At 45.8% G+C, this 27,209-nt stretch overlaps 1 protein-coding gene across 1 annotated transcript in view; it reads left to right on the forward strand.

Annotated features, from left to right (window-relative positions):
- Positions 1-1,598: 1,598 nt before the first annotated feature.
- Positions 1,599-27,209, forward strand: part of DHX30 (DExH-box helicase 30) — a 34,835-nt gene continuing 9,224 nt past the window's right edge. The window contains exons 1-14 of the mRNA XM_063452869.1: positions 1,599-1,786; positions 6,234-6,364; positions 8,558-8,668; positions 9,247-9,473; positions 10,010-10,130; positions 10,390-10,539; positions 11,318-11,470; positions 18,714-19,553; positions 19,975-20,050; positions 21,539-21,643; positions 22,953-23,128; positions 24,798-25,004; positions 25,085-25,166; positions 25,744-25,937. Of these exons, the coding sequence (XP_063308939.1) occupies positions 1,642-1,786; positions 6,234-6,364; positions 8,558-8,668; positions 9,247-9,473; positions 10,010-10,130; positions 10,390-10,539; positions 11,318-11,470; positions 18,714-19,553; positions 19,975-20,050; positions 21,539-21,643; positions 22,953-23,128; positions 24,798-25,004; positions 25,085-25,166; positions 25,744-25,937 (2,718 nt within the window). The 5' untranslated portion in view covers positions 1,599-1,641. The remainder of the gene's footprint in view (positions 1,787-6,233; positions 6,365-8,557; positions 8,669-9,246; positions 9,474-10,009; positions 10,131-10,389; positions 10,540-11,317; positions 11,471-18,713; positions 19,554-19,974; positions 20,051-21,538; positions 21,644-22,952; positions 23,129-24,797; positions 25,005-25,084; positions 25,167-25,743; positions 25,938-27,209) is intronic.

The raw sequence follows: 27,209 nt of genomic DNA on the forward strand, positions 1-27,209 counted from the left end.
AGTAGTTCCGGTGACTGTCCCTTTAAGCTGCAGTAGTTCCGGTGACTGTCCCTTTAAGCTGTAGTAGTTCTGCTGACTGTCCCTTTAAGCTGTAGTAGTTCTGCTGACTGTCCCTTTAAGCTGTAGTAGTTCTGCTGACTGTCCCTTTAAGCTGCAGTAGTGCTGGTGACTGTCCCTTTAAGCTGTAGTAGTTCTGGTGACTGACCCTTTAAGCTGTAGTAGTTCTGGTGACTGTCCCTTTAAGCTGTAGTAGTTCTGGTGACTGATCCTTTAAGCTGTAGTAGTTCTGGTGACTGACCCTTTAAGCTGTAGTAGTTCTGGTGACTGTCCCTTTAAGCTGTAGTAGTTCTGGTGACTGACGCTTTAAGCTGTAGTAGTTATGGTGACTGACCCTTTAAGCTGTAGTAGTGCTGGTGACTGTCCCTTTAAGCTGTAGTAGTTCTGGTGACTGTCCCTTTAAGCTGTAGGTCTGGTGACTGTCCCTTTAAGCTGCAGTAGTTCCGGTGACTGTCCCTTTAAGCTGCAGTAGTTCCGGTGACTGTCCCTTTAAGCTGCAGTAGTGCTGGTGACTGTCCCTTTAAGCTGTAGTAGTTCTGGTGACTGTCCCTTTAAGCTGTAGTAGTTCTGCTGACTGTCCCTTTAAGCTGCAGTAGTTCTGGTGACTGACGCTTTAAGCTGTAGTAGTTCTGGTGACTGACCCTTTAAGCTGCAGTAGTGCTGGTGACTGTCCCTTTAAGCTGTAATAGTTCTGGTGACTCTCCCTTTAAGCTTTAGTTTTGGTGACTGTCCCTTTAAGCTGTAGTAGTTCTGGTGACTGACCCTTTAAGCTGCAGTAGTGCTGGTGACTGTCCCTTTAAGCTGCAGTAGTGCTGGTGACTGTCCCTTTAAGCTGTAGTAGTTCTGGTGACTGACCCTTTAAGCTTTAGTTTTGGTGACTGTCCCTTTAAGCTGTAGTAGTTCTGGTGACTGACCCTTTAAGCTGCAGTAGTGCTGGTGACTGTCCCTTTAAGCTGCAGTAGTGCTGGTGACTGTCCCTTTAAGCTGTAGTAGTTCTGGTGACTGTCCCTTTAAGCTTTAGTTTTGGTGACTGTCCCTTTAAGCTGTAGTAGTTCTGGTGACTGACCCTTTAAGCTGTAGTAGTTCTGGTGACTCTCCCTTTAAGCTTTAGTTTTGGTGACTGTCCCTTTAAGCTGCAGTAGTTCCGGTGACTGTCCCTTTAAGCTGCAGTAGTTCTGGTGACTGTCCCTTTAAGCTGCAGTAGTGCTGGTGACTGTCCCTTTAAGCTGTAGTAGTTCTGGTGACTGTCCCTTTAAGCTTTAGTTTTGGTGACTGTCCCTTTAAGCTGTAGTAGTTCTGGTGACTGACCCTTTAAGCTGTAGTAGTTCTGGTGACTGACCCTTTAAGCTTTAGTTTTGGTGACTGTCCCTTTAAGCTGCAGTAGTTCCGGTGACTGTCCCTTTAAGCTGCAGTAGTTCTGGTGACTGTCCCTTTAAGCTGCAGTAGTTCTGCAGATGCTGTCAGTGGGTGCCTTGATCTTGAGTCAGGACGCTGCAGTTCCCAGTGCCGCCGCTGGTCCTCCGATGTCGCTGTTTGACCCCTCGCCGCTCTGGTTGCGCTCTGCCCTCGCTGTGACCGGCAGACATGGCTGCCTACAGGGTCCTCATGCCGCTGTTCGGCCGGTTCATGTGCCGGCTCTCGGGGCAGCCAGTCCGGCCGAGGTGTGCGGGCATTTCCCGGGCTCAGCCGCTGGGAGAGGAGGAGGGACGGAGCCGGGAGATAGGAAGAGGTGAGCCGGGCTCTGTGTGTGTGCTGCCCCCAACCTGGTTATCCTGCCCCCCCTGGTTATACTGCCCCTGCCCCCCCTGGTTATACTGCCGCTGCCCCCCCTGGTTATACTGCCCCTGCCCCCCCCCTGGTTATACTGCCCCTGCCCCCCCCTGGTTATACTGCCCCTGCCCCCCCTGGTTATACTGCCCCCCCCTGGTTATACTGCCCCCCCCCCTGGTTATACTGCCCCCCCCCTGGTTATACTGCCCCCCCCCTGGTTATACTGCCCCCCCCGGTTATACTGCCCCCCCCTGGTTATACTGCCCCCCCCTGGTTATACTGCCCCCCCCTGGTTATACTGCCCCCCCCTGGTTATACTGCCCCCCCCCCTGGTTATACTGCCCCCCCTTGGTTATACTGCCCCCCCTGGTTATACTGCCCCCCCCCTGGTTATACTGCCCCCCCCTGGTTATACTGCCCCCCCTGGTTATACTGCCCCCCCCCCTGGTTATACTGCCCCCCCCTTGGTTATACTGCCCCCCCTTGGTTATACTGCCCCCCCCTGGTTATACTGCCCCCCCCTGGTTATACTGCCCCCCCCTGGTTATACTGCCCCCCCCCTGGTTATACTGCCCCCCCCTGGTTATACTGCCCCCCCCCTGGTTATACTGCCCCCCCTGGTTATACTGCCCCCCCCGGTTATACTGCCCCCCCCTGGTTATACTGCCCCCCCCTGGTTATACTGCCCCCCCCCCTGGTTATACTGCCCCCCCCCTGGTTATACTGCCCCCCCCCCTGGTTATACTGCCCCCCCCTGGTTATACTGCCCCCCCCCTGGTTATACTGCCCCCCCCCGGTTATACTGCCCCCCCCCGGTTATACTGCCCCCCCCCCGGTTATACTGCCCCCCCCCTGGTTATACTGCCCCCCCCCCTGGTTATACTGCCCCCCCCCCTGGTTATACTGCCCCCCCCCCTGGTTATACTGCCCCCCCCCCCCCCTGGTTATACTGCCCCCCCCCGGTTATACTTTATCCTTCTGCCCCGGAGGGGGGTGTCAGTGACCTTTATCCTCCTTCCCCGGGGGGGTGGGTGTCAGTGACCTTTATCCTCCTGCCCCGGGGGGGTGGGTGTCAGTGACCTTTATCCTCCTTCCCCTGGGGGGTGGGTGTCAGTGACCTTTATCCTCCTTCCCCTGGGGGGTGGGTGTCAGTGACCTTTATCCTCCTTCCCCTGGGCAGTGGGTGTCAGTGACCTTTATCCTCCTTCCCCGGGGGGGGTGGGTGTCAGTGACCTTTATCCTCCTTCCCCGGGGGGGGTGGGTGTCTCGACCTTTATCCTCCTTCCCCGGGGTGGTGGGTGTCAGTGACCTTTATCCTCCTGCCCTGGGGGGTGGGTGTCAGTGACCTTTATCCTCCTGCCCCGGGGGTGTGGGTGTCAGTGACCTTTATCCTCCTGCCCCGGGGGTGTGTGTGTCAGTGACCTTTATCCTCCTTCCCCGGGGGTGTGTGTGTCAGTGACCTTTATCCTCCTTCCCCGGGGGGGTGGGTGTCAGTGACCTTTATACTCCTGCCCGGGGGTGGGTGGTGGGTGTCAGTGACCTTTATCCTCCTGCCCGGGGGGGGTGTCAGTGACCTTTATCCTCCTGCCCAGGGGGGGTGGGTGTCAGTGACCTTTATCCTCCTGCTCGGGGGGGGGGGGGGTGGGTGTCAGTGACCTTTATCCTCCTGCCCCAGGGGGGGTATCAGTGACCTTTATCCTCCTGCCCCAGGGGGGTATCAGTGACCTTTATCCTCCTGCCCCAGGGGGGTATCAGTGACCTTTATCCTCCTGCCCCGGGGCGGTGTCAGTGACCTTTATTCTCCTGCCATTGGGGTTCAGTATGTTTGTCTAGGAATGGCATTATTAGTTAGCTGCCTACCCAAAGATCCCTCTCTTTTAGCCAATGATGCTATGTCTGTATTTAATAAATATATAGTGTAGTTAAGAGAGCTATATGCTGCTGCCCTTGGAAACACTTTTAGTTTTAGAATAGTGTTTTGTCATGGGAGTCCATTGACCATTAGACTGCTACCCAATGGGAGCCAGCTGCTGAAAGGGTGTCCGTGACCTTGTGAAGTCCTAGTATAGCTGTAGGAACTTTGGACATTTTGAGTCTAGCTGTGGCTAATGGAACCTCTGTACACAGTTCTTCTTTTTACCAATTGTATGAAGACCTCTGTACCTCTCTGTGGGTGTCTGTTGTAGGATACATGGGTTTCTCTCTGTGGGTGTCTGTTGTAGGATACCTGGGTCCCTCTCTGTGGGTGTCTGTTGTAGGATACCTGGGTCCCTCTCTGTGGGTGTCTGTTGTAGGATACCTGGGTCCCTCTCTGTGGGTGTCTGTTGTAGGATACCTGGGTCCCTCTCTGTGGGTGTCTGTTGTAGGATACCTGGGTCCCTCTCTGTGGGTGTCTGTTGTAGGATACCTGGGTCCCTCTCTGTGGGTGTCTGTTGTAGGATACCTGGGTCCCTCTCTGTGGGTGTCTGTTGTAGGATACCTGGGTCCCTCTCTGTGGGTGTCTGTTGTAGGATACCTGGGTCCCTCTCTGTGGGTGTCTGTTGTAGGATACCTGGGTCCCTCTCTGTGGGTGTCTGTTGTAGGATACCTGGGTCCCTCTCTGTGGGTGTCTGTTGTAGGATACCTGGGTCCCTCTCTGTGGGTGTCTGTTGTAGGATACCTGGGTCCCTCTCTGTGGGTGTCTGTTGTAGGATACCTGGGTCCCTCTCTGTGGGTGTCTGTTGTAGGATACCTGGGTCCCTCTCTGTGGGTGTCTGTTGTAGGATACCTGGGTCCCTCTCTGTGGGTGTCTGTTGTAGGATACCTGGGTCCCTCTCTGTGGGTGTCTGTTGTAGGATACCTGGGTCCCTCTCTGTGGGTGTCTGTTGTAGGATACCTGGGTCCCTCTCTGTGGGTGTCTGTTGTAGGATACCTGGGTCCCTCTCTGTGGGTGTCTGTTGTAGGATACCTGGGTCCCTCTCTGTGGGTGTCTGTTGTAGGATACCTGGGTCCCTCTCTGTGGGTGTCTGTTGTAGGATACCTGGGTCCCTCTCTGCGGGTGTCTGTTGTAGGATACCTGGGTCCCTCTCTGTGGGTGTCTGTTGTAGGATACCTGGGTCCCTCTCTGTGGGTGTCTGTTGTAGGATACCTGGGTCCCTCTCTGTGGGTGTCTGTTGTAGGATACCTGGGTCCCTCTCTGTGGGTGTCTGTCTGTTGTAGGATACGTGAGTCCCTTTCTGTGGGTGTCTGTCTGTTGTAGGATACCTGGGTCCCTCTCTGTGGGTGTCTGTTGTAGGATACCTGGGTCCCTCTCTGTGGGTGTCTGTTGTAGGATACCTGGGTCCCTCTCTGTGGGTGTCTGTTGTAGGATACCTGGGTCCCTCTCTGTGGGTGTCTGTTGTAGGATACCTGGGTCCCTCTCTGTGGGTGTCTGTTGTAGGATACCTGGGTCCCTCTCTGTGGGTGTCTGTTGTAGGATACCTGGGTCCCTCTCTGTGGGTGTCTGTCTGTTTTAGGATACCTGGGTCCCTCTCTGTGGGTGTCTGTTGTAGGATACCTGGGTCCCTCTCTGTGGGTGTCTGTTGTAGGATACCTGGGTCCCTCTCTGTGGGTGTCTGTTTTAGGATACCTGGGTCCCTCTCTGTGGGTGTCTGTTGTAGGATACCTGGGTCCCTCTCTGTGGGTGTCTGTTGTAGGATACCTGGGTCCCTCTCTGTTGGTGTCTGTTGTAGGATACCTGGGTCCCTCTCTGTGGGTGTCTGTTGTAGGATACCTGGGTCCCTCTCTGTGGGTGTCTGTTGTAGGATACCTGGGTCCCTCTCTGTGGGTGTCTGTTGTAGGATACCTGGGTCCCTCTCTGTGGGTGTCTGTTGTAGGATACCTGGGTCCCTCTCTGTGGGTGTCTGTTGTAGGATACCTGGGTCCCTCTCTGTGGATGTCTGTTGTAGGATACCTGGGTCCCTCTCTGTGGGTGTCTGTTGTAGGATACCTGGGTCCCTCTCTGTTGGTGTCTGTTGTAGGATACCTGGGTCCCTCTCTGTGGGTGTCTGTTGTAGGATACCTGAGTCCCTCTCTGTGGGTGTCTGTTGTAGGATACCTGAGTCCCTCTCTGTGGGTGTCTGTTGTAGGATACCTGGGTCCCTCTCTGTGGGTGTCTGTCTGTTTTAGGATACCTGGGTCCCTCTCTGTGGGTGTCTGTTGTAGGATACCTGGGTCCCTCTCTGTGGGTGTCTGTCTGTTTTAGGATACCTGGGTCCCTCTCTGTGGGTGTCTGTTGTAGGATACCTGGGTCCCTCTCTGTGGGTCACTGCCACAACCGTTCCTGTGTACAAAGCATCCCATTTTCAGGCTGTTAGTGATGTTTGGACTCAGATTGATGACATTTATTCACTAGTCTAATCTATTTATTTATTAATGTATGTTTGCAGACTTGTGTGATTTATTAAAGGAATTTCCTGAGCCTAAAGGTTTGCTGAATAATGTGATTAGTAGGGCACTGGGATCCACAGAAATTAAAGACAAACTGGTTTATACCCACAGCAGCAACGCCAACAAATATGTGAGTATAACATTTCTTTATATTGAACCTGACCTGAAACATGCCAATATATTAAAGAAACACTATATTCACCCAAACAACTGCAGCGTGATGTGCGGCATGCAGCGTGATGTATAGTATGTGATAAAACTGCACATTTTAAAATGGCCTTTTATTGTGGCCAGCCTAAGACACACCTGTGCAATAATCGTGCTGTCTAATCAGCATCTTGATATGCCACACCTGTGAGGTGGATGGATTGGCAAAGGAGAAGTGCTCACTAACACAGATTTGTGAACAATATTTGAGAGAAATAGGCTTTTTGTGTACATAGAAAAAGTCTTAGATCTTTGAGTTCAGCTCATGAAAAATGGGGGCAAAAACAAAAGTGTTGCGTTTATACTTTTGTTCAGTGTAATTGGAGATAGATTTGCGGGCATGCTATGCCGTCCTTCGGGACCTGGCTCTAAATGCCGGGGGCAGTATAGCACGTCCCCGCCGTCCTATATACTTACCCGGTCGCCGGCGATCCCACGCTGGCGATCGCGGTGTGGGGACTTATCTGGGCCCCCAGGGAGTCCACCTCCTTCCTCTTCGGCCCCCCTCGGCCATGTGATCGTGAGGTCCTTGTGAGGACCTCACGATCACATGGACAGCATAGCCGTCCAAGGCAGTGCCAGCAGGGGGCGTGCTGCCTGGAAAGAACAAATAATAAATGTTTAAAACAGTTTAAAATAAAATAATGTCTAAGTGTATTTTAATAAATATATATATATATATATATATATATATATATATATATATATTTTTTTTTAATATCAAAATACACGTAGAATGATATTGATTAAATATATATAATTATCATTATATATAATATAAAATAAATATGTAAATACATAAAAAATAAATAAATAAAAAATGTGTAATTTCGTTCTAACTGTATTTTAAAATTAATATATATTGATATCAAAATACACGTAGAACAAAATAATATATATATCTATATACATAAGTATATATACGTATTTGCCATCACTATATTTAACTCTGTAACTTTCCAAGACACCCTAAAATCTGTACATGGGGCATATGGTTTTACTCAGAAGACTTGGCTAAACACAAATATTAGTGTTTCAAAACAGTAAAATGTATTACAACGATGATCTCGTCAGTGAAAGTGACTTTTTCACTGACGATATAATTGTTGTGATACGTTTTACTGTTTTGAAACACTAATATTTGTGTTCAGCGAAGTCTCCCGAGTATAACAGTGCCCCCCATGTACAGGTTTAGATGGTGTTTTAAAAAGTTACAGAGTCAAATATAAGGCTTGTGTTTCAGTTTTTTCACATTGAAATTCGCCAGGATGGTTATGTTGCCTTTGAGACCATACGGTAGCCCAGGAATGCGAATTACCCCCATGATGGCATACCATTTGCAATAGTAGACAACCCAGGGTATTGCAAAAGGGGGTATGTTCAGTCTTTTTTAGTATCCACTTAGTCATAAACACTGGTCAAAATTGGTGTTCAAATTAGTTGTTTTGCATTTTCAAATATTAACACTAACTTTGGCCAGTGTTTGTGACCAAGTGGCTACTAAAAAAGACTGGGCATACCCCATTTGCAATACCTTGGGTTGTCTACTATTGCAAATGGTATGCCATCATGGGGGTAATTCTCATTCCTGGGCTACCATACAGTATCAAAGGCAACGTAACCAATCTGGCGAATTTCAATGTGAAAAAACTGAAAAGTGGAACGTGCTATATTTGACCCAGTAACTTCCCAAAACACCATAAAACCTGTACATAGGGGGTACTGTTTTACACGTGAGACATCGCTGAATACAAATATGTGTATTTTATTGCAGTAAAAGCAAACAGTATTATGACATTGACAGTTAAAATGTCATGTAGATTTGTTTCATATTAAATTATGTTTCATAGCTAAATATTTGATATTAAATGAAAGCCCTGTTTCCCCTGAATAAAATGATATATAATAAGGGGGGGTGCATTTAATATGAAAGAGGTGAATTACGGTTGGACAGACATATAGCGCAAATGCCAGGTTTTGTTTACGTTTTGTTCTGTTCACAACGTGTACATTTGGCTCAGTCCTTAAGGGGTTAAATAGGAGTTTTAGTAAATATCCACAACTGTTTCCTGTGTTTGTTCTAGATCTAGTCACTGTTTCCATTTCTTGTTTTCAGAGAGTAACGCTGCATGTGAAATGGCCAAAGCATATTGAGGTTCAGGGTTACGGACTAAAGAAGATTGACGCAGAACGCCAGGCAGCGGCTTTAGCTTGCAAGATGTTCCAGGTATGCGTACAGTCAGTGCATATATATATAATCCAACATCCTTCTTACTGCAGTGTACACCGGCACAGTGTATACAGATTGTCTGATCCTGTTCTGTTTGAGCGCAGAGAAACTATAGCCAGGGCTTGTCAAACTGTGGCAGGCCATTCAACTGATCATACGAACAACCGTCGGCTGATTTTCCTGTAGTTACTTGATCTATATGGTTATGAGGAACTAAAATCACAATGCGTGTCACTTTATTAGTATTAAATGGATTTTATTTCAGATGCATCGATTGTTTTATGGACAAAACCATTTTTTACACAAGTCTAGTGATTTGCATGATTAATCCCCAGACAGCGTGTGATTTCTAAATTAAGGTTGGGACTTGGCCACTATTAGTGTCACTTGCCATGCACGTCATCCTTAATTAGACCACGTGAAGAGGAAACCCACCACATGAGTTCATGTATATGGAGTCTATCTGTGTGCAATCCATTGGATGGGTAGATCTATTCGCACTTATGATGGTAACTGTGTGTACATGTAAGCAAGTGGAAAAACTCTGCTAATGTGGACTTTATATTATTTTTAAGGACATGGGCTTGCTGGGCCCTGGAAACGAGCTGTTCAGACAGAAGAAATACAGAGTGTTAGCCACCCATTTTCACTCTGATGGTGAAGGTACATCCGGTGACATTTATATGTCAGGCCAGGACCCCGGTGCAGAGAACCAGGGAAAGAGCGAGGAGGTTATGGAGGGGGTAACACATCGTCTGCCTCGTACACGACATGATGGTAGGAAGTCCAACAAGGACCTCAGGTACTTCTCAACCTGTATTTGATTGTAAGCTTTTGGGACTCCATAAGCAGGGCTGTGGAACATAACTTAGTCAAAAAAATAACTTTGACTCTGACTCAATTTATGTTTCTGCCAACTCAGACTCAATATATTATATAATTATATTACAATTTCCCATATATTCTGGGGTAGAAGTGGATATTTTAAGCGTAAAAATATTTCCCCAAAACTAGGGGCGAATAATACGCTGAACATAAAGTTGATAGGTGGCCAATAATGCTTTATCGATACGCACAATGCGTTAGCCTTTCTTATACCTTTCTATATTACGTCCAACTTTTTTAAAGAAATAGAATTTCCGGATTCCTTACCATCACTGTTCTCACTCTACGGAGTACGTTTAGGAGCCATTTTTACTACTTCTACACACATTTCAGAGGAGCTAGCAGATGATTTTACAGCTTGCAGTATTGTATAATTTGTTTGTGATTTTTATTTTTCCCTTGCAGTATAACCTGAAATGTAACAAATTAAACTGAGAATTTCCCGTTTGCCAGGTATTCTATCCTTGATGCTGAAGACGATGCTAACGCTGTGAAGGCTTTGGCCCAGTTCCCTCATCCCAAAAATCTTCTTACCAGACTGATCCAGATCGCAACCTCCAGTCCAACATCCCGGGTACGTGTTCTCTGCAGCAGGGCTCTGGTTCTGCCAGTTTAGCTTTGTTGTTCTGTTCATGCTGTTTGATCTGAGGACTGGTAACTGCATTTCAATGTTCACAGGAGAACACAATTTAAAATCTAAATAATACAATTACATCTTGGTTTTTGTTTCCTCCTCCGGAGATGCATTATAAGAATCTTTTCTTATATAAATCTTACAGTAATTACCCAGCATGAGCTAGAACATGCTAATTGTAAGTCTGTCTGTCTTGCAGGAGTTCATAAAGTACCAACACGAAGGAGGCCGGGTCAAGACGTGTAAGCTGACCTTGAACTGGCCGGAACCGTTAACCTTCGTGGCCAGAGCTCTGCGCCGGTCAGAAGCCGAGAATAAAGCAGCCGCGTTGGCGTGCCAGAAGCTTAAGGTATTATTTTATATAACCGCTCTCTATAGCCTATCGTTAGAGTGGGCGATTATTACTTGGACAGTTTTGTTTTTAGGGTTGTTTTTTTTCTCTCAAAATTTTATAAAACGCTTTATAAGGAAAAAAAATCCAAGTAAAGGCAGCTTTTTATTTAAATAGGTTCTAGTCCAGAGGTTATTGATCATGAAATAATATGAAGTGGGAGGCTGTGTTTTTGTGCAATGTTTACATTTTTTAGTAAATTCATTCCATTAATACAGTCACAAGGTCTGTCCCTCTCAGACTATTCAGGATAACTTTCTATTTCAAAGATATTATTAGAGATGCCTGGATTTGAAGTTCTCAATTTGTGTCCATGGAGATAATATGTATCTTCTTCGTAGCACAAATCTTCTAAAATAAACACACAGAGCTAACTCCATTGTTACTCTGTAAATCTCCGGACATGGAATTCACACACTACCTGTTAAGTGCTGGGTTTCAGGAAGTTCAATGAATAGAATATTGTTTGGAGTGAAGGTTTATTATTGCTTAGTGATAATTCTAATGGCAGCGGCCGTAACGGAGACCCAGTGTGGGAATATTTTAATAACGTTCCTATCTATGGGACAGACAGGCTTGCTTCTTGCTGTGAAAAAGCAAACGATGCTAAACCTGGAGAAAAGTTATTATATAAAAAAGAAACCTCCATCTGGTGGTAAATCGATGACCCTGCTGGGGGCACTATTACTTCACATATTAATACAGGCTCATTACGCTTTATTTCCAATGCTTTCAGGTTCTCGGACTCCTGGACAGTAACAATCAGCCTCTGTCGCATGCACGCTACAACATGGAGTATATACAGCAGCTACGAGAGCAGCAGCGGCAGCCAAAGAGGTTCCAAGTACCAGAGCGAGTCTTGCAAAACATAGAGGATTATCTGTATCAGGTAATGGAGGACGAATGTATTGAGTTACAAAGGCTGATGAGAGACATGTCCATCACGTTTAGCCTTGTTCTCACGTCTGATTTTTGCTGTTGGGCAAAAAAAAACCCAGATTGAAGCTCTTCCAATTTTGCAACAAACTAGGGAAACCAAATCCTTGTTGACCCCAGTCAGATTTATCCTTGGATCAAGAAACTGTTACCCCACAATTTAGTGGAATATTCACCTAGAGAGGATTTAAAGTACCATTCTGGTTGTGTTACTGTCGGTGGCTCCCATTCAATGTAACTCACAGCTGATGGTTCATATTTCTAGCTAACTGGCAAAGAAGGCTTATTAAGCAAACTGTGGGATGTTTGTATCTAAGCCCCTTGCCATAGAATAGGCCAATAATAAAGATGAGAGGGAAGCTGTAGTTTGCTTTCCTGGCGCTATAGTTTCCCTTTAAGCAGAGTATGAGAGATCAATATCAGAAAAAACAAGGTAATAGGGTGCGCCAAAAAATAGGAGACAGAAGTCAAATTTGGTTATACACAGGTAAGACAATCAAAGGCATAAAACAGGTACCCAAAGGGGAATAGCTTGTCTCAAAATGTAAGTCTTTGTGATCGGCAAATCTGTATGTTCCTGTTTTAACGAGCAATACCGTGAGTCTTTATTCCCTGGGTCTGGAGTTAGTGAGGGAGTGGGGATTGTGATTAAGAGGGCTAGCGTTATAATGGCACCCTCTAAACAGCTTCAAATTACGGATACAAGCCATCAGAGCAGAAAAAAAATAAAGGAAAAAGTACACAAGAAGCTGGGGAGGATCAGTCTGTAACATCTTTATCCACAGCTTCCCTGAGTTGGAGCTAGCAGAGGGGGGTCAATACAGTAATCAAGCGATACAGGGAAGTCCTGTCACGGATAGAATATTGCATGAAATGCCACATCACCTCCACATTACTATACAAGAGGATTTCTCAAGGAGTTGGCTGATTTAGGTGGTAGAACTGATCACCTAGAGAGCAGACAAGAGGAGTTATGTGGGGCCCATAATTAAGCCGTAAGCAAAGTTTTGACATTGGAAGAAGTAAAGTTTTTAAAAGAATTAAAATGGCCGATATTGTAAATAATGTGTGTTTTAAAGGCATTGCTAACACCGTTAATATGGACTCTCTCCCAGCATATATTACAGCGCTGTGTAAAGTGTTAGTACCTATGGAGAGGAGAAGGAGGTGGAAGAAAAGAGGAGCAAAGGAAAAGGGGGAGAATTGGGTTAATAAAGTACAACGTGATGTTTAGGCTGGCATTTCTTAGATTTCTTGCTATAGTGAATTCGGTTATAAATAAGCAATATTAGGGCGTTGCGTGAGTAAACCTCTTAACATGCCCCTTGGCTCACATGGAGAGCAGTATATGGATCTTTACATCAGCCAAATATGTATCCTTTTTCTTAAAGGGACACTATAGTCACCAGAACAGCTACAGCTTATTGAGTTTGTTCTGGTGAGTAGAATCATTACCTTCAGGCTTTTTGCTGTAAACACGGTCTTTTCAGAGAAAATGCAGTGTTTACATTACAGCCTAGTGATAACTTCACTGACCACTCCTCAGATGGCTGCTAGAGATCCTTCCTGGGTCATGGCTGACTAAAATGCATCCAAACATTCAGTGTCTCCTCCCTCTGCATGCAGACACTGAACTTTCCTCATAGAGATTCATTGATTCAATGTATCTCTATGAGGAGATGCTGATTGGCCAGGGCTGTGTTTGAATCATGCTGGCTCTGCCCCTGATCTGCCTCCTTGTCAGTCTCAACCAATCTTGGCGAAGCATTGTGATTGGATCAGGCTACCACTTCTGTTGATGTCAGCAGACTGCTTGTTTTTATGAGTCTAACAGCATGCAGAGTTACAGCTTCAGGCTTGAATACAGTTAGATTTTGCTATATTTATGGAGGCATAAGAGGCCCAGGGGGAATAGATGGTGGTTTTAACACTATAGGCTCAGGAATACATGTTTGTGTTCCTGACCCTATAGTGATACCTTAAGGGTAATTGTTTAGATTTTGTTTTTTGATTGTTTTTCTGTTTTGTTTTTTTTGGATGCTGGTTATACTTCTTTTTTATTTTATTTTTTTTGCAAGCAACACTTCCAATGTTAGTTATGGGTCACAGTGTATGAATGTGACAGTTATTGGGTCAGACTGTGTTTAAATATGACAGTTATTGGGTCAGACAGTGTATGAATGACAGTTATTGGGTCAGACAGTGTATGAATATGACAGTTATTGGGTCAGACTGTGTATGAATGTGACAGTTATTGGGTCAGACAGTGTTTGAATGTGACAGTTATTGGGTCAGACTGTGTATGAATGTGACAGTTATTGGGTCAGACTGTGTTTGAATGTGACAGTTATTGGGTCAGACAGTGTATGAATGTGACAGTTATTGGGTCAGACAGTGTTTGAATGTGACAGTTATTGGGTTAGACGGTGTTTGAATATGACAGTTATTGGGTCAGACTGTGTATGAATGTGACAGTTATTGGGTCAGACTGTGTATGAATGTGACAGTTATTGGGTCAGACTGTGTATGAATGTGACAGTTATTGGGTCAGACTGTGTTTGAATGTGACAGTTATTGGGTCAGACAGTGTATGAATGTGACAGTTATTGGGTCAGACGGTGTGTGAATGTGACAGTTATTGGGTCAGACAGTGTAAATGTGACAGTTATTGGGTCAGACAGTGTATGAATGTGACAGTTATTGGGTCAGACGGTGTATGAATGTAACAGTTATTGGGTCAGACGGTGTATGAATGTAACAGTTATTGGGTCAGACGGTGTGTGAATGTGACAGTTATTGGGTCAGACGGTGTGTGAATGTGACAGTTATTGGGTCAGACAGTGTAAATGTGACAGTTATTGGGTCAGACGGTGTATGAATGTAACAGTTATTGGGTCAGACGGTGTATGAATGTAACAGTTATTGGGTCAGACGGTGTATGAATGTAACAGTTATTGGGTCAGACGGTGTATGAATGTGACAGTTATTGGGTCAGACGGTGTATGAATGTAACAGTTATTGGGTCAGACGGTGTATGAATGTAACAGTTATTGGGTCAGACGGTGTATGAATGTAACAGTTATTGGGTCAGACGGTGTATGAATGTAACAAGGTATTAAGGGATTAACTGGTGTTCGGCGGGGGGGGGGGTTGGGGGATAAAACAGTTGAACTAAGTCCATAAAACAGGGGTTTTCTTCACACACCCCAAGGGCCATAGTCACAGGGCAAGAGGCTGGCAAGCAGGCCTCTCCAAAACCTACAGGGGTGTATCAATATTCTCAGCCATACCATGCACGCTCACCTAATAAGACAAGGGGTGTATCAATATTCTCAGCCATACCATGCACGCTCACCTAATAAGACAAGGGGTGTATCAATATTCTCAGCCATACCATGCACGCTCACCTAATAAGACAAGGGGTGTATCAATATTCTCAGCCATACCATGCACGCTCACCTAATAAGACAAGGGGTGTATCAATATTCTCAGCCATACCATGCACGCTCACCTAATAAGACAAGGGGTGTATCAATATTCTCAGCCATACCATGCACGCTCACCTAATAAGACAAGGGGTGTATCAATATTCTCAGCCATACCATGCACGCTCACCTAATAAGACAAGGGGTGGATCAATATTCTCAGCCATACCATGCACGTTCACCTAATAAGACAAGGGGTGTATCAATATTCTCAGCCATACCATGCACGCTCACCTAATAAGACACGGGGTGTATCAATATTGTTTTAGAAAGATTGTTTTTTTTTCTACTTGATAAACAACGTATAGATCCTTTTGGGTCGCCTTCTGATCCTGGTAGGATCTTTGAATGGAATATTTATAACAATCGTTTCGATTTATGCACCCAATAAGGCACAAACTAAGTTTATTTCAAGAAGTTTTCTGTTGGTACAGAGGATGGGTAATGGTCATTTTATCATTTATGGGGATTTGAAATGCTGCTTAGACCCTAAAATGGATGTATCTAGCTTCAAGGATAAAAGCCATCTTCCCTCTACTGTCTCAACAATTAAACTGTGTGCGTTGTTGCACAAGTATAATTCATATTACACATGGAGGTGTAAATATCCAAATGCAAAATAATTTACATATTTCTCTCCTGTTCACTTGATGTACTCACGTATAGATATGTGTATGGTGGATAAAGTGACCTTGATGAATATAATAGTGGTTGAAATAGGTCAACGGACATGGTCCGACCATGCACCTCTTTTTATTACATTCCGTTTGATTAACCCTGCACCTGGCCGTGGAACTTGGACGTTAAAGAGGCACTATTACATAACTCTATATACGCAGAAGAGATAACAAAAACAATAACTAACCATTATTCTGAAAATAAAATGAATGACACTTCGATATTTAACCAACGGCTTGCCCGTAAGGCACTGCTTAGGGGGGTTATGATAACATTGGGATCAATAAGTAAAAAGGTGATGCACACGGCCCGGTCTGAGCTTCTTGAGGAACTTGAAAGATTAGATTCCCAAAACAAAAAAAACTCCTTCAAAAGGTTTAACTAAACGTATATCTCAGATTCAAAGGGAACTTGGAAAACGGTTATTAAAGGGACACAATAGTGACCCAGACCACTTCAGCTAAATTAAGTGGTCTGGGTGCCAGGTCCAGAGAAACTATGTTTACATAGCAGGGTTAAATGTCCATAGGAAAGCATTGAGAAATGCTTCCCTATGGACTGTTAGAATGGGCGCGCGGCATTTGCGGCGCATGTGCACTCCGCTCCACTCAGGAGCTGACGTCGGCGAGGGATGAGAGATCACCAGCGCCAAGGGAGCCCGGCGCTGGATTAAGGTAAGCTGCGGAGGGGGACCCTGAGGGTGAGTGTCCCCGAAGGATTACATTGTGTCAGGAAAACGGGTTTATTTTTCTGACACTATAGTGATCCTTTAAGAGCCACTCTTAAAGGACCACTCTAGTGCCAGGAAAGCATACTCGTTTTCCTGGCACTAGAGTGCCCTGAGGGTGCCCCCACCCTCAGGGACCCCCTCCCGCCCGGCTCTGGAAAGGGGAAAGGGGTTAAATCTTACCTTTTTCCAGCGCTGGGCGGAGAGATCTCCTCCTGCTCTCCTCCTCCGATCCTCCTCTTCTCCTCCCCGTCGGCTGAATGCGCACGCGCGGCAAGAGCTGCCTGCGCATTCAGCCGGTCACATAGGAAAGCATTCATAATGCTTTCCTATGGACGCTGGCGTGCTCTCACTGTGAAAATCACAGTGAGAAGCACGCAAGCGCCTCTAGCGGCTGTCAATGAGACAGCCACTAGAGGACATAGGGGGAAGGCTTAACCCATTCATAAACATAGCAGTTTCTCTGAAACTGCTATGTTTATGAAAAAATGGGTTAACCCTAGAAGGACCTGGCACCCAGACCACCTCATTAAGCTGAAGTGGTCTGGGTGCCTAGAGTGGTCCTTTAAATGCACATACTACACACAAGGGAATAAAGCTAGAAAATTGCTGGCTAAGAAATTAGAATCAAAATATCAATTGTCAAAAATCCCATATTTAAATATTAATGCAAATTATAAAATGTTCAACCCACATGAAATAGTAGAGGAATTGGCAAGATATTATACTAACCTCCATAATTTAAAACTTGATGGTACTTTAAATACGCATTGAAAGCCATGTTTCAGTGTTTGCAGATGACACAAAACTTTGTAAAGTAATAAAATGTGAGCAGGATATTGCCTTGCTGCAGAGGGATTTAGATAGATTGGGGGATTGGGCACTAAAATGGCAGATTAAATTTAACGTAGAGAAATGCAAAGTTATGCACTTCAGGGTAAAGAATGCACAGGCAACTTACACCCTAAATCGTAGTGAACTAGGGATAACTACACACGAGAAGGATTTGGGAATTGTTATAGACAACAAATTAGGCAGCAATATGCAATGTCAATCTGCAGTTGCTAAGGCCAGTAAGTTTTTGTCATGTATAAATAGGGGCATAAATTCTCGAGATGAAAATATAATTTTGCCTCTTTATAAATCGCTGGTAAGACCACACCTTGAATATGCTGTGATATCATGGCACTAGAAAAAGTCCAGAGACGAGCTACAAAATTGATCAAAGGAATGGAACATATCAGCTATGAAGAAAGGTTAGAAAATGAAAATCTCTCTAGTTTGGAAAAACGACGCTTCAGTTCGGATATGATAACATTATACAAATATATTTGGGGTCAGATTGGAAGCACTTCAGACTGGGTTTTTTGCCTTCTTTTGGATCAACAGCAAAAACATTTGTGAGGAAGGCTGAACTTGATGGACGCAAGTCTCTCTTCAGCTTGTCTTTATGTAATAAATAAATTAGAGTAACTAAACTGTATTGAATACGAGCAGAGCTCATTATATTGGTTATGTGCCTCTTTGTGTTTATGTTTATAAATATTAATAGGAGAAATATCTTTGTATTATCAGCGATCATAAATGTATGATAAAATGTAAAAAAAAAACCCGGAAAATAACTAAATAACCAGAGTTCTGACACAGTCACACTGCAGTAGTTCAGCTGTGGGGTTTATCTGTTAACTGTTAAAGGGAAAGTCTAGAACAACTTCCTTGTTCAAGCTGGGCAGCGTCCAATCAAATGCTTGTCATAGATAATCTTTATGGACACAACAAGCACATCTGAAATCTATGCCAAAATACATGAAAATAGATTTAGTTTAAAAAATAAATAGATTTTTAAAAAGGTCTGTCTATCCAGAAAATATAGAGTGAGCCTTAGACTTGCTGACCGTGAGACCCTCTATATAAACGAGAAGTTACTCATATTGCGGAGTACCACATTGTTCTTGCAAATGGGGAGGAAGTAGCAGAAAGCCACTGTCTTGTATATGGTATAACGATGTCCTAATAAAAAGAATAAATGACAAAAACATAATTTAAGGCACATAGGTCTCGGCTGTCTGGGGCTACCAGCCGTCAAAGATCGAAAAATAAGATTTTGTAATAAAAGCATGCTAAACATATCTGGAGAGAAGCAAGCACCCCGATTCTGGGTTTAGAGTTTGAGCCAATAAACATGATATTTGTGCAATAAGGAATGTTGCTTTAATTCCAATGAAGATTGCTGGTTTGTGGAAACCTATTGCCTGCATTGTTTTGTAATGAACTAACGATTGGTTTGAATGTGCCGTCTCTTGTAGTATCCCGTAGTTACTATGGAGTCTTCATACACAGAAGAAGCGGAAATCCCTCTACAGATAGATTCTACGGATGACATGGATCCAGCCCATGACTTTTGTGACCCCATCACAGGACGGGAGTACATCCCCATGTCAGAGCAGGAGACGTCACGTATTAGCCACACCCTGGAGCAGCTATGGAGACAGAGAGAGGAGCAGGGGCCGGCCTTACAATACCTCCCTGCTGACGCACAAGTAGAAACTATTGTGTCTGCCATTGAAAAGCACCCGGTGGTGGTGATTGCTGGTGATACCGGATGTGGTAAAACCACCCGTATTCCTCAGTACTTGCTGGAAGACACAATTCTTAGGGGGCAGGGGTCCCACTGTAACATGATAATAACACAGCCACGCCGGATCAGTGCTGTATCCGTGGCTCATCGTGTAAGTCATGAGCTGGGGCCTGGACTGAGAAGAAATGTGGGCTACCAAGTGAGACTGGAGAGCATGTTGCCCCCTCGTGGCGGTGCACTCTTATTCTGTACTGTTGGAATTCTTTTAAAAAAGCTGCAGAGTAATCCCACACTGGTAGGAGTGAGCCACGTTCTGGTAGATGAAGTCCACGAGAGGGATGTCAATACCGATTTCCTTCTCATTTTGTTGAAGAGGGCACAGAAACTCAATCCCCAGCTGAAAGTGGTACTGATGAGCGCCACGGGGGACAATGAAAGAATTTCCACCTATTTTAGTGGTTGTCCTATAGTCCGTGTGCCAGGCTTCATGTACCCAGTGAGGGAGCATTACCTGGAGGATGTCATGGTCATGCTGGGGAATTCGTCCTACCAGCCCCCTGAGGTTGAGGTAAGTGTGCCCATCTTATACTTGTGTGTTCTGCGAACATTCTAAGGAAAGCCTAGGTAGGTTACACTGTAATGCCATTCCAACTGGATTAACGTTAATAAAATAATAAACGGAGGCCTTGGCCATTAACAGAATGTGAGCTTACTTTGTTAGATTGAGCACGGCAGGGAACATATAATGTACAAAATAACCGCAGTCACCTGAAACAGCTATACATAGTTGTGTTTTTTTTGTTAATTCAATATGTTTTTATGGTGGTGTGTGAAGACTGGCACTTGTCTAATAACTATTGGTGACATTTAGCCCTGGTGAGGAGGGCATGTGTTGGATTGAACTGATGCTAAACTTGATGCAATGAATGTGCGGCTCCTCCCCTCGCGCAGACACCTAGAAACAATTTCTCTCTTTTTTCTGTTTTCAGGAGACTGAGGAATGTGCTCCAGACTTGGATTTAATAAGTAGAATGATACTTCATATCGATGAACACAAACTGCCGGGTAAGACTGTCCGTAATGACGCGTTTCACACCTGTGCTAGACAATGTGTAGTTACTATTATCCTTATTATTGCATTAGGATTCACTAAACACTAGATTTACTGAATTGAATACGTAGTGGTATTTCTTAGGCCAAATTAACTGAAGCGTTCTCTGACTGGGCTTTCATATTGATAATTTCAGTTAACTAGGATTCCGAGTGAATACATTTTATTAGTTTGTAAACACAATTTATTAAATTAAATGGAAAATCTGAACGTTGATTTGATGGTACCTGATTCCGATTATGAATTTGTGAAAATATCCAAAATTAAGAATTGTACTTGTTGATTCTCCAACATTTCACAATTTAATGAATGACCCATTACATCACCCCCTGACTTAGCGCCACTAAGTCCTCATAAGTGGTTGTTCCGCTGTCTTCCTTAATTTGCCCTAGTGGGGACACTATTACAAGAAGGACACAACTTCTCTGTGACTTAATTGCCAGCGTGCTGGGTCCTGAAGGGAGTGACATTAGTCTCTGTTCCTGTACTCACTAGCCAATATACAATAAATTATAAACAGCATAACAAGCTTCCTGTAAATGGCAGGCTCACTAAATTTGCTGCTTTGGCCCCTTTTGACGTCTTGGAGTCTGGGGATTTTGCTGAATGTTTAGAGTCTCATATTATATGCCCCTGGCTGTAGTGGCTGCGTTGTGACTCCTGCGATGTAGCTCCTGGCTGTAGTTGCTGCGTTGTGACTCCTGCGATGTAGCTCCTGGCTGTAGTTGCTGCGTTGAGACTCCTGCGATGTAGCTCCTGGCTGTAGTTGCTGCGTTGTGACTCCTGCGATGTAGCTCCTGGCTGTAGTTGCTGCAGTGTGACTCTTGCAATGTAGCTCCTGGCTGTAGTTGCTGCAGTGTGACTCTTGCACAGTACCTCCTGGCTGTAGTTGCTGCAATGTGACTCTTGCGATGTAGCTCCTGGCTGTAGTTGCTGCGGTGTGACTCCTGCGATGTAGCTCCTGGCTGTAGTTGCTGCGTTGTGACTCCTGCAATGTAGCTCAAGGCTGTAGTTGCTGCAATGTGACTCCTGCGATGTAGCTCCTGGCTGTAGTTGCTGCGTTGTGACTCCTGCAATGTAGCTCCTGGCTGTAGTTGCTGCAATGTAACTCTTGCACAGTAGCTCCTGGCTGTAGTTGCTGCAATGTAACTCTTGCACAGTAGCTCCTGGCTGTAGTTGCTGCAATGTGACTCTTGCGATGTAGCTCCTGGCTGTAGTTGCTGCGGTGTGACTCCTGCGATGTAGCTCCTGGCTGTAGTTGCTGCGGTGTGACTCCTGCGATGTAGCTCCTGGCTGTAGTTGCTGCGGTGTGACTCCTGCAATGTAGCTCAAGGCTGTAGTTGCTGCAATGTAACTCTTGCACAGTAGCTCCAGGCTTTAGTTGCTGCTGTGTAATTTTATCGCTACGCTCTATCTTTTTTTTATCCTTTTGTGCTTTTCAGGTGGGATCCTCTGCTTTCTCCCAGGGTGGCAGGAAATCCGTGGGGTGCAGCAGAGACTGATGGAGAGTCCGAAGTATCAAAAGGATCGGCATCTTATTTTACCAGGTGGGCAAGCACTTTCTCTGATGCCACCTGTGGCGGATACTTGGGTAGGGACACGCCACCAAAGATGCTCTTTCCCTTTCTCTGGATCTCCGTCAACGCTGTCTTCAGTGATTTATAGGAGTGTGATCTAGCTTCCCCCCTCCCCCCCCAGACATTAGCCGAGACATAATGCTGGGAGTAGCCTAGTTTATTAGGGCAAGGTACACGCAATTTATACACAGACCCCCAGCATGGGGTCTTCATACATTTCAATATAAACTCCTCCCAAGCGTCCCTGTGTCTGGGATATAATTGAGTCAAAGACCGGTAACTCAATTATCTCTGTTACAGGGACCCACACAGAAAATACCCCAAAACAAATACAATTTCCCCAGGAACCCCCACAAATCTTATATCCCCAGATAGCCCGAATCCGAGCGCCCAAGTTGTCCAATTAGCGCTCGGATCAGTTCGGTTGAGCGGAATCGCCATCCGGGTAATGTTTGGACTGATCGTTCGGGAATTCCTGTGGGTATACAAACAAATGTTCCTTCCTGACTCTAGGGAGCGAATGTTCTGTCTGTCCGTGCGAACGTTTTGACCAAAAAGAGCTCTCCTGGTATATTTGGGAAAGAAACAGGCGGCGGTACACGTTGAGCGGTGTTCGCAGAATAGTGTGTCCGATTTGAATTCCAGTTGTTCAACGTCAGAGTACTGCTGCCTGCATTCGCTAACACAAAATGGCGGCCACTTAGGAGAACACTTGAGTTAACAGGGTCAAAAAGGTTAACGAGCCTGGTGGTGGTCTGGATATGGGTGGTATAAAAGGGAATAACGGGACTTTGTTCAGTAACCGAACAACAGGGGGAAAAAGAAACGAATGAACAGAGTACACTTAGTAACAGGGTGGTCCGTGCCCCCACACCATCATTACCTCTTACAGGGTCACTAATAGAGAGGATCATGGGTTATATAGAAGGGGTGCCTTTTGTGAACATGTATTTTAAAACAAATCACTGAATTCCAAGCTGTATTTTGATGTGTCTGAAAGTTCTGTTGTTAAATGAATGCCATGAGATGTTGTCATCGGACGTTGCCATATGTTACATGTATGTGGCTGGATTTGTTTGTTATTGTGTGTGTGTACAGTATATATATAAATTGTCTATATATTATTAGGCGTCTCCAATGCTTGTATTATGTGACACACACCCCGCTAGCCCCGTCCCACGCTGGGTCTCCTATGACCCCCATACTACATTCGAAGCACAGTCTCTTTGTGGAGTATTTCACCCCCTGTCTCTGTTGTTTGTGTTTTATTTCTCCCCAGTTCATTCCAATATTCCAATGATGGACCAGCAGAACATATTCCAGCGCCCCCCGGTGGGAGTCAGAAAGATTGTCCTGGCGACAAACATCGCTGAGACATCTGTAACCATCGATGACATTGTGCACGTGGTGGACAGCGGGATGCAGAAGGAGCAGCGCTATGATCTCAAGACAAAGGTGCCTCAATTGAGCTCCATGTGGCACATATGGTGCAGTGAAATGGATAACAATCAAATTCAGATCAACCCCTCACCTTATCCTCCCACACTCCCTGAGCATCACGTTTACTGCAGCTCCCCACACCTCCTATAACCCACACTACCTGAGCAGCACGCTCACTGCAGCTCCCCACACCTCCTATAACCCACACTACCTGAGCAGCACGCTCACTGCAGCTCCCCACACCTCCTATAACCCACGCTACCTGAGCAGCACACTCACTGCAGCCCACACCTCCTATAACACTACCTGAGCAGCACGCTCACTGCAGCTCCCCACACCTCCTATAACCCACACTACCTGAGCAGCACTCACTGCAGCCCACACCACCTATAACACACACTACCTGAGCATCACGTTTACTGCAGCTCCCCACACCTCCTATAACCCACACTACCTGAGCAGCACACTCACTGCAGCCCACACCTCCTATAACACACACTACCTGAGCAGCACACTCACTGCAGCCCACACCTCCTATAACACACACTACCTGAGCAGCACGCTCACTGCACCTACCCACACCTCCTATAACCCACACTACCTGAGCAGCACACTCACTGCAGCCCACACCTCCTATAACACACACTACCTGAGCAGCACGCTCACTGCACCTACCCACACCTCCTATAACACACACTACATGAGCAGCATGCTAACTGCAGCTCCCCACACCTCCTATAACCCACACTACCTGAGCATCACGTTTACTGCAGCTCCCCACACCTCCTATAACCCACACTACCTGAGCAGCACACTCACTGCAGCTCCCCACACCTCCTATAACCTACACTACCTGAGCAGCACGCTCACTGCAGCTCCCCACACCTCCTATAACACACACTACCTGAGCAGCACACTGCAGCTCCCCACACCTCCTATAACCCACACTACCTGAGCAGCACGCTCACTGCAGCTCCCCACACCTCCTATAACCCACACTACCTGAGCAGTACGCTCACTGCAGCTCCCCACACCTCCTATAACCCACACTACCTGAGCAGCACACTTACTGCAGCCCACACCACCTATAACACACACTAGCTGAGCAGCACAGTCACTGCAGCTCCCCACAGTTCCTATAACCCACACTACCTGAGCAGCACACTCACTGCAGCTCCCCACACCTCCTATAACACACACTACCTGAGCAGCACACTCACTGCAGCCCACACCACCTATAACACACACTACCTGAGCAGCACAGTCACTGCAGCTCCCCACACCTCCTATAACCCACACTACCTGAGCAGCACACTCACTGCAGCTCCCCACACCTCCTATAACCCATACTACCTGAGCAGCACTCACTGCAGCCCACACCTCCTATAACCCACACTACCTGAGCAGCACACTCACTGCAGCTCCCCACACCTCCTATAACACACACTGCCTGAGCAGCACACTCACTGCAGCTCCCCACACCTCCTATAACCCACACTACCTGAGCAGCACGCTCACTGCAGCTCCCCACACCTCCTATAACCCACACTACCTGAGCAGCACACTCACTGCAGCTCCCCACACGTCCTATAACACACACTACCTGAGCAGCACACTCATACCTGTAAACAGATGCTGTCTAAAAGTATTCTTCCTGCGTTATAAGTCTATACATTTACTGTAGGTTTCCTGCCTGGAGACCACCTGGGTGTCCATGTCGAATGTGACCCAGAGACGAGGAAGAGCCGGTCGCTGTCAGCCAGGTTTTTCTTACCACCTCTTTACCCGCGCACAGCACCAGGCCATGCCTCCTTTCCAGGAGCCAGAGATCCTGCGCACGCCGTTGGAGAATCTGGTGCTTCAAGCCAAGTTGCATGTGCCAGAAATGACGGTAAGATGGGTGACCCCATAACTGGCAAATTAATACCCTGAACGCTGGCACTTGCTGACCTGACATCTTGTGTTTTTTAGGCAGAGGAATTCTTGTCACAAGCTTTGGAGAGTCCCGACCGAATGGCGATTCGAGATGCCGTCCGTCGACTTCAGGAGATCAGTAAGGGCAAGAGAAAATACTCCAGGCCCTGATTCATTGAGCTTTTTATACAAACCATTTTTATTTTGAATCTGAGATTCTGCAGCAAGATTTCATTCAGGAGGTAGTGTGGCCCAGTTAGCTCTCAATGGCCACATTCCATTGTTTTCTGTCTTCTATTGGATTAACTGGAAACATACAGGTGGACTTTGAAAGTAGAGATTTATCCAAGTGTCTTTGAATAATCTGCCCTCAGTTTAGTGAGGCTCATTCATTTTGATCTTATACTGTTTTCTGTTTTTGTTTTGTGTTTTGTGTTGCAATTAATTGGACATAGAGCGCAAGGCAGAATATTCGCACAGTATTCTTAGTTCAGACTACGTAACATTTAAGACATGTAAAGACATTGCAGCAGATATTAAACCTCCCCCTATGTCCCCTAAATCCTCTCACACGTTGGGTTCAAATCAGAATGTACAAGGCCCCAATTTGGGAAACCTGGGAGGTGTTCGGCAATGCACTCTGTCAGAGAGATCCTATACAGTTGGAGCTGTTCCTTGCTGTTGTGGGTTTCTACAGAAACGCTCTTTCTTTGTAGGAGTGATAGACAATCAGGAGCAGCTGACATTGCTGGGGAATCGAGTTGCCAATATATCTACTGATCCAATGCTGGCCAAGGCCATTGTCCTGGCTTCCATCTTCCGTTGCCTGCACCCCATGCTGTTGGTGGCTGCCTGTCTGACCAGAGAGCCCTTCCAGGGCGGGCTGCAGAACCGATCTGAGGTTAACAAGGTGAGCAGACCATGCAGATATATTATTATTATTATCATTATCATCATAACTCGCTAAAGGAACCGGCTTTAGCTGGTAGGTAATCCACCTCCATTGTTTCCATTCTTTCACCACTACGCAGGGCGACTGAGATTGACATTGAAAGAACTGTAAATGGTGCGTTATTAATTCACAAGGGGGGGGCACAATCTCAGGCGGTCAGCGCCCATTGTTTTTGTGTTTTGTCACACCACTCCTAAACGTTTTAACAAAAAAAACAGGCGACTCATTCCAGAGAGTCTGGAAATATAACAAGTACACTGTGCTGTGGTGGTTATGGTACAAATAGTTTCCTTTAATGTGGAATTATACATTTAACAACTTGACCCATCCTGCATGCAGTCCGTGGATATATAATATTGGCTGAATAAAGTAAATATCTGTGAATGCTTTGAATGCCAGGTCAGTCTGCTGTTTGGCACCTTGCACTTAAAGCGTTAAATGATCAGGATTTTATCATTCCTAATCCATGCACTAGAGTGCGCTATGGAGTTTATTAAATTGGGTACAGTGAAGGATTGACAAGAGAACTGCAAAGCTCACGCTGAAACAGCGGCTCTAGTTCTTCTGCTTTGTCCTAGCATTAGTTACTTGTGATCCGTTCTCTACAGGGATTTTAGTGATATTTATGTATAACGGTTGGCAAGCAAAAATCCTCCCCTGGAAGGGTTGAGTAATATTGAAGGCTTGGCTAGCGGCCCAGGACTTGATATAAATAAATATATATAATCTCAATGGAGAGGCTTGTAGTCATCCTGAAGAAAGTCCCACGACTGAAACGTTGATGATGTTGCTTCGTTTTTAATGGAACTTCAATAAAATATCGCCTTGTAAGACTACAAGACCGTGAGTGCAAGCCTGTCCATTGATATATTATGTTTATTGGCCCTGGCTTTTGGCACCCGGCACCGTGAATGATTTAGCCTGTGTGCAAGGCAGTGCCTGGGAGCATGCAGGCGTCAGCAGATGGTGAGTGAAGGGGCTGGTCTCCTGTGGGAGAGTGGGGAAGGAGACCGGCTGTGTGGAACTGAGGCAAGGAGGGAATGAGCTGTAATCGCCTTCGCGCGCCCCACAGTAATACCGGGAGCCGGAATAAGACGGCAATCCGGCAATCACGAAACTGCGCAGGAGAGGGAGCAGAGACATTACAGCAGCCCCACTGGACCTCAGGGAAAACCTATCCACTTCAGCTCTCCCAAAGGTAATTGACATAAATATATATATGTGTATATG

The sequence above is a fragment of the Pelobates fuscus genome, chromosome 4 (assembly GCF_036172605.1).
Source record: "Pelobates fuscus isolate aPelFus1 chromosome 4, aPelFus1.pri, whole genome shotgun sequence".
Classification (NCBI taxonomy): Eukaryota; Metazoa; Chordata; class Amphibia; order Anura; family Pelobatidae; genus Pelobates; species Pelobates fuscus.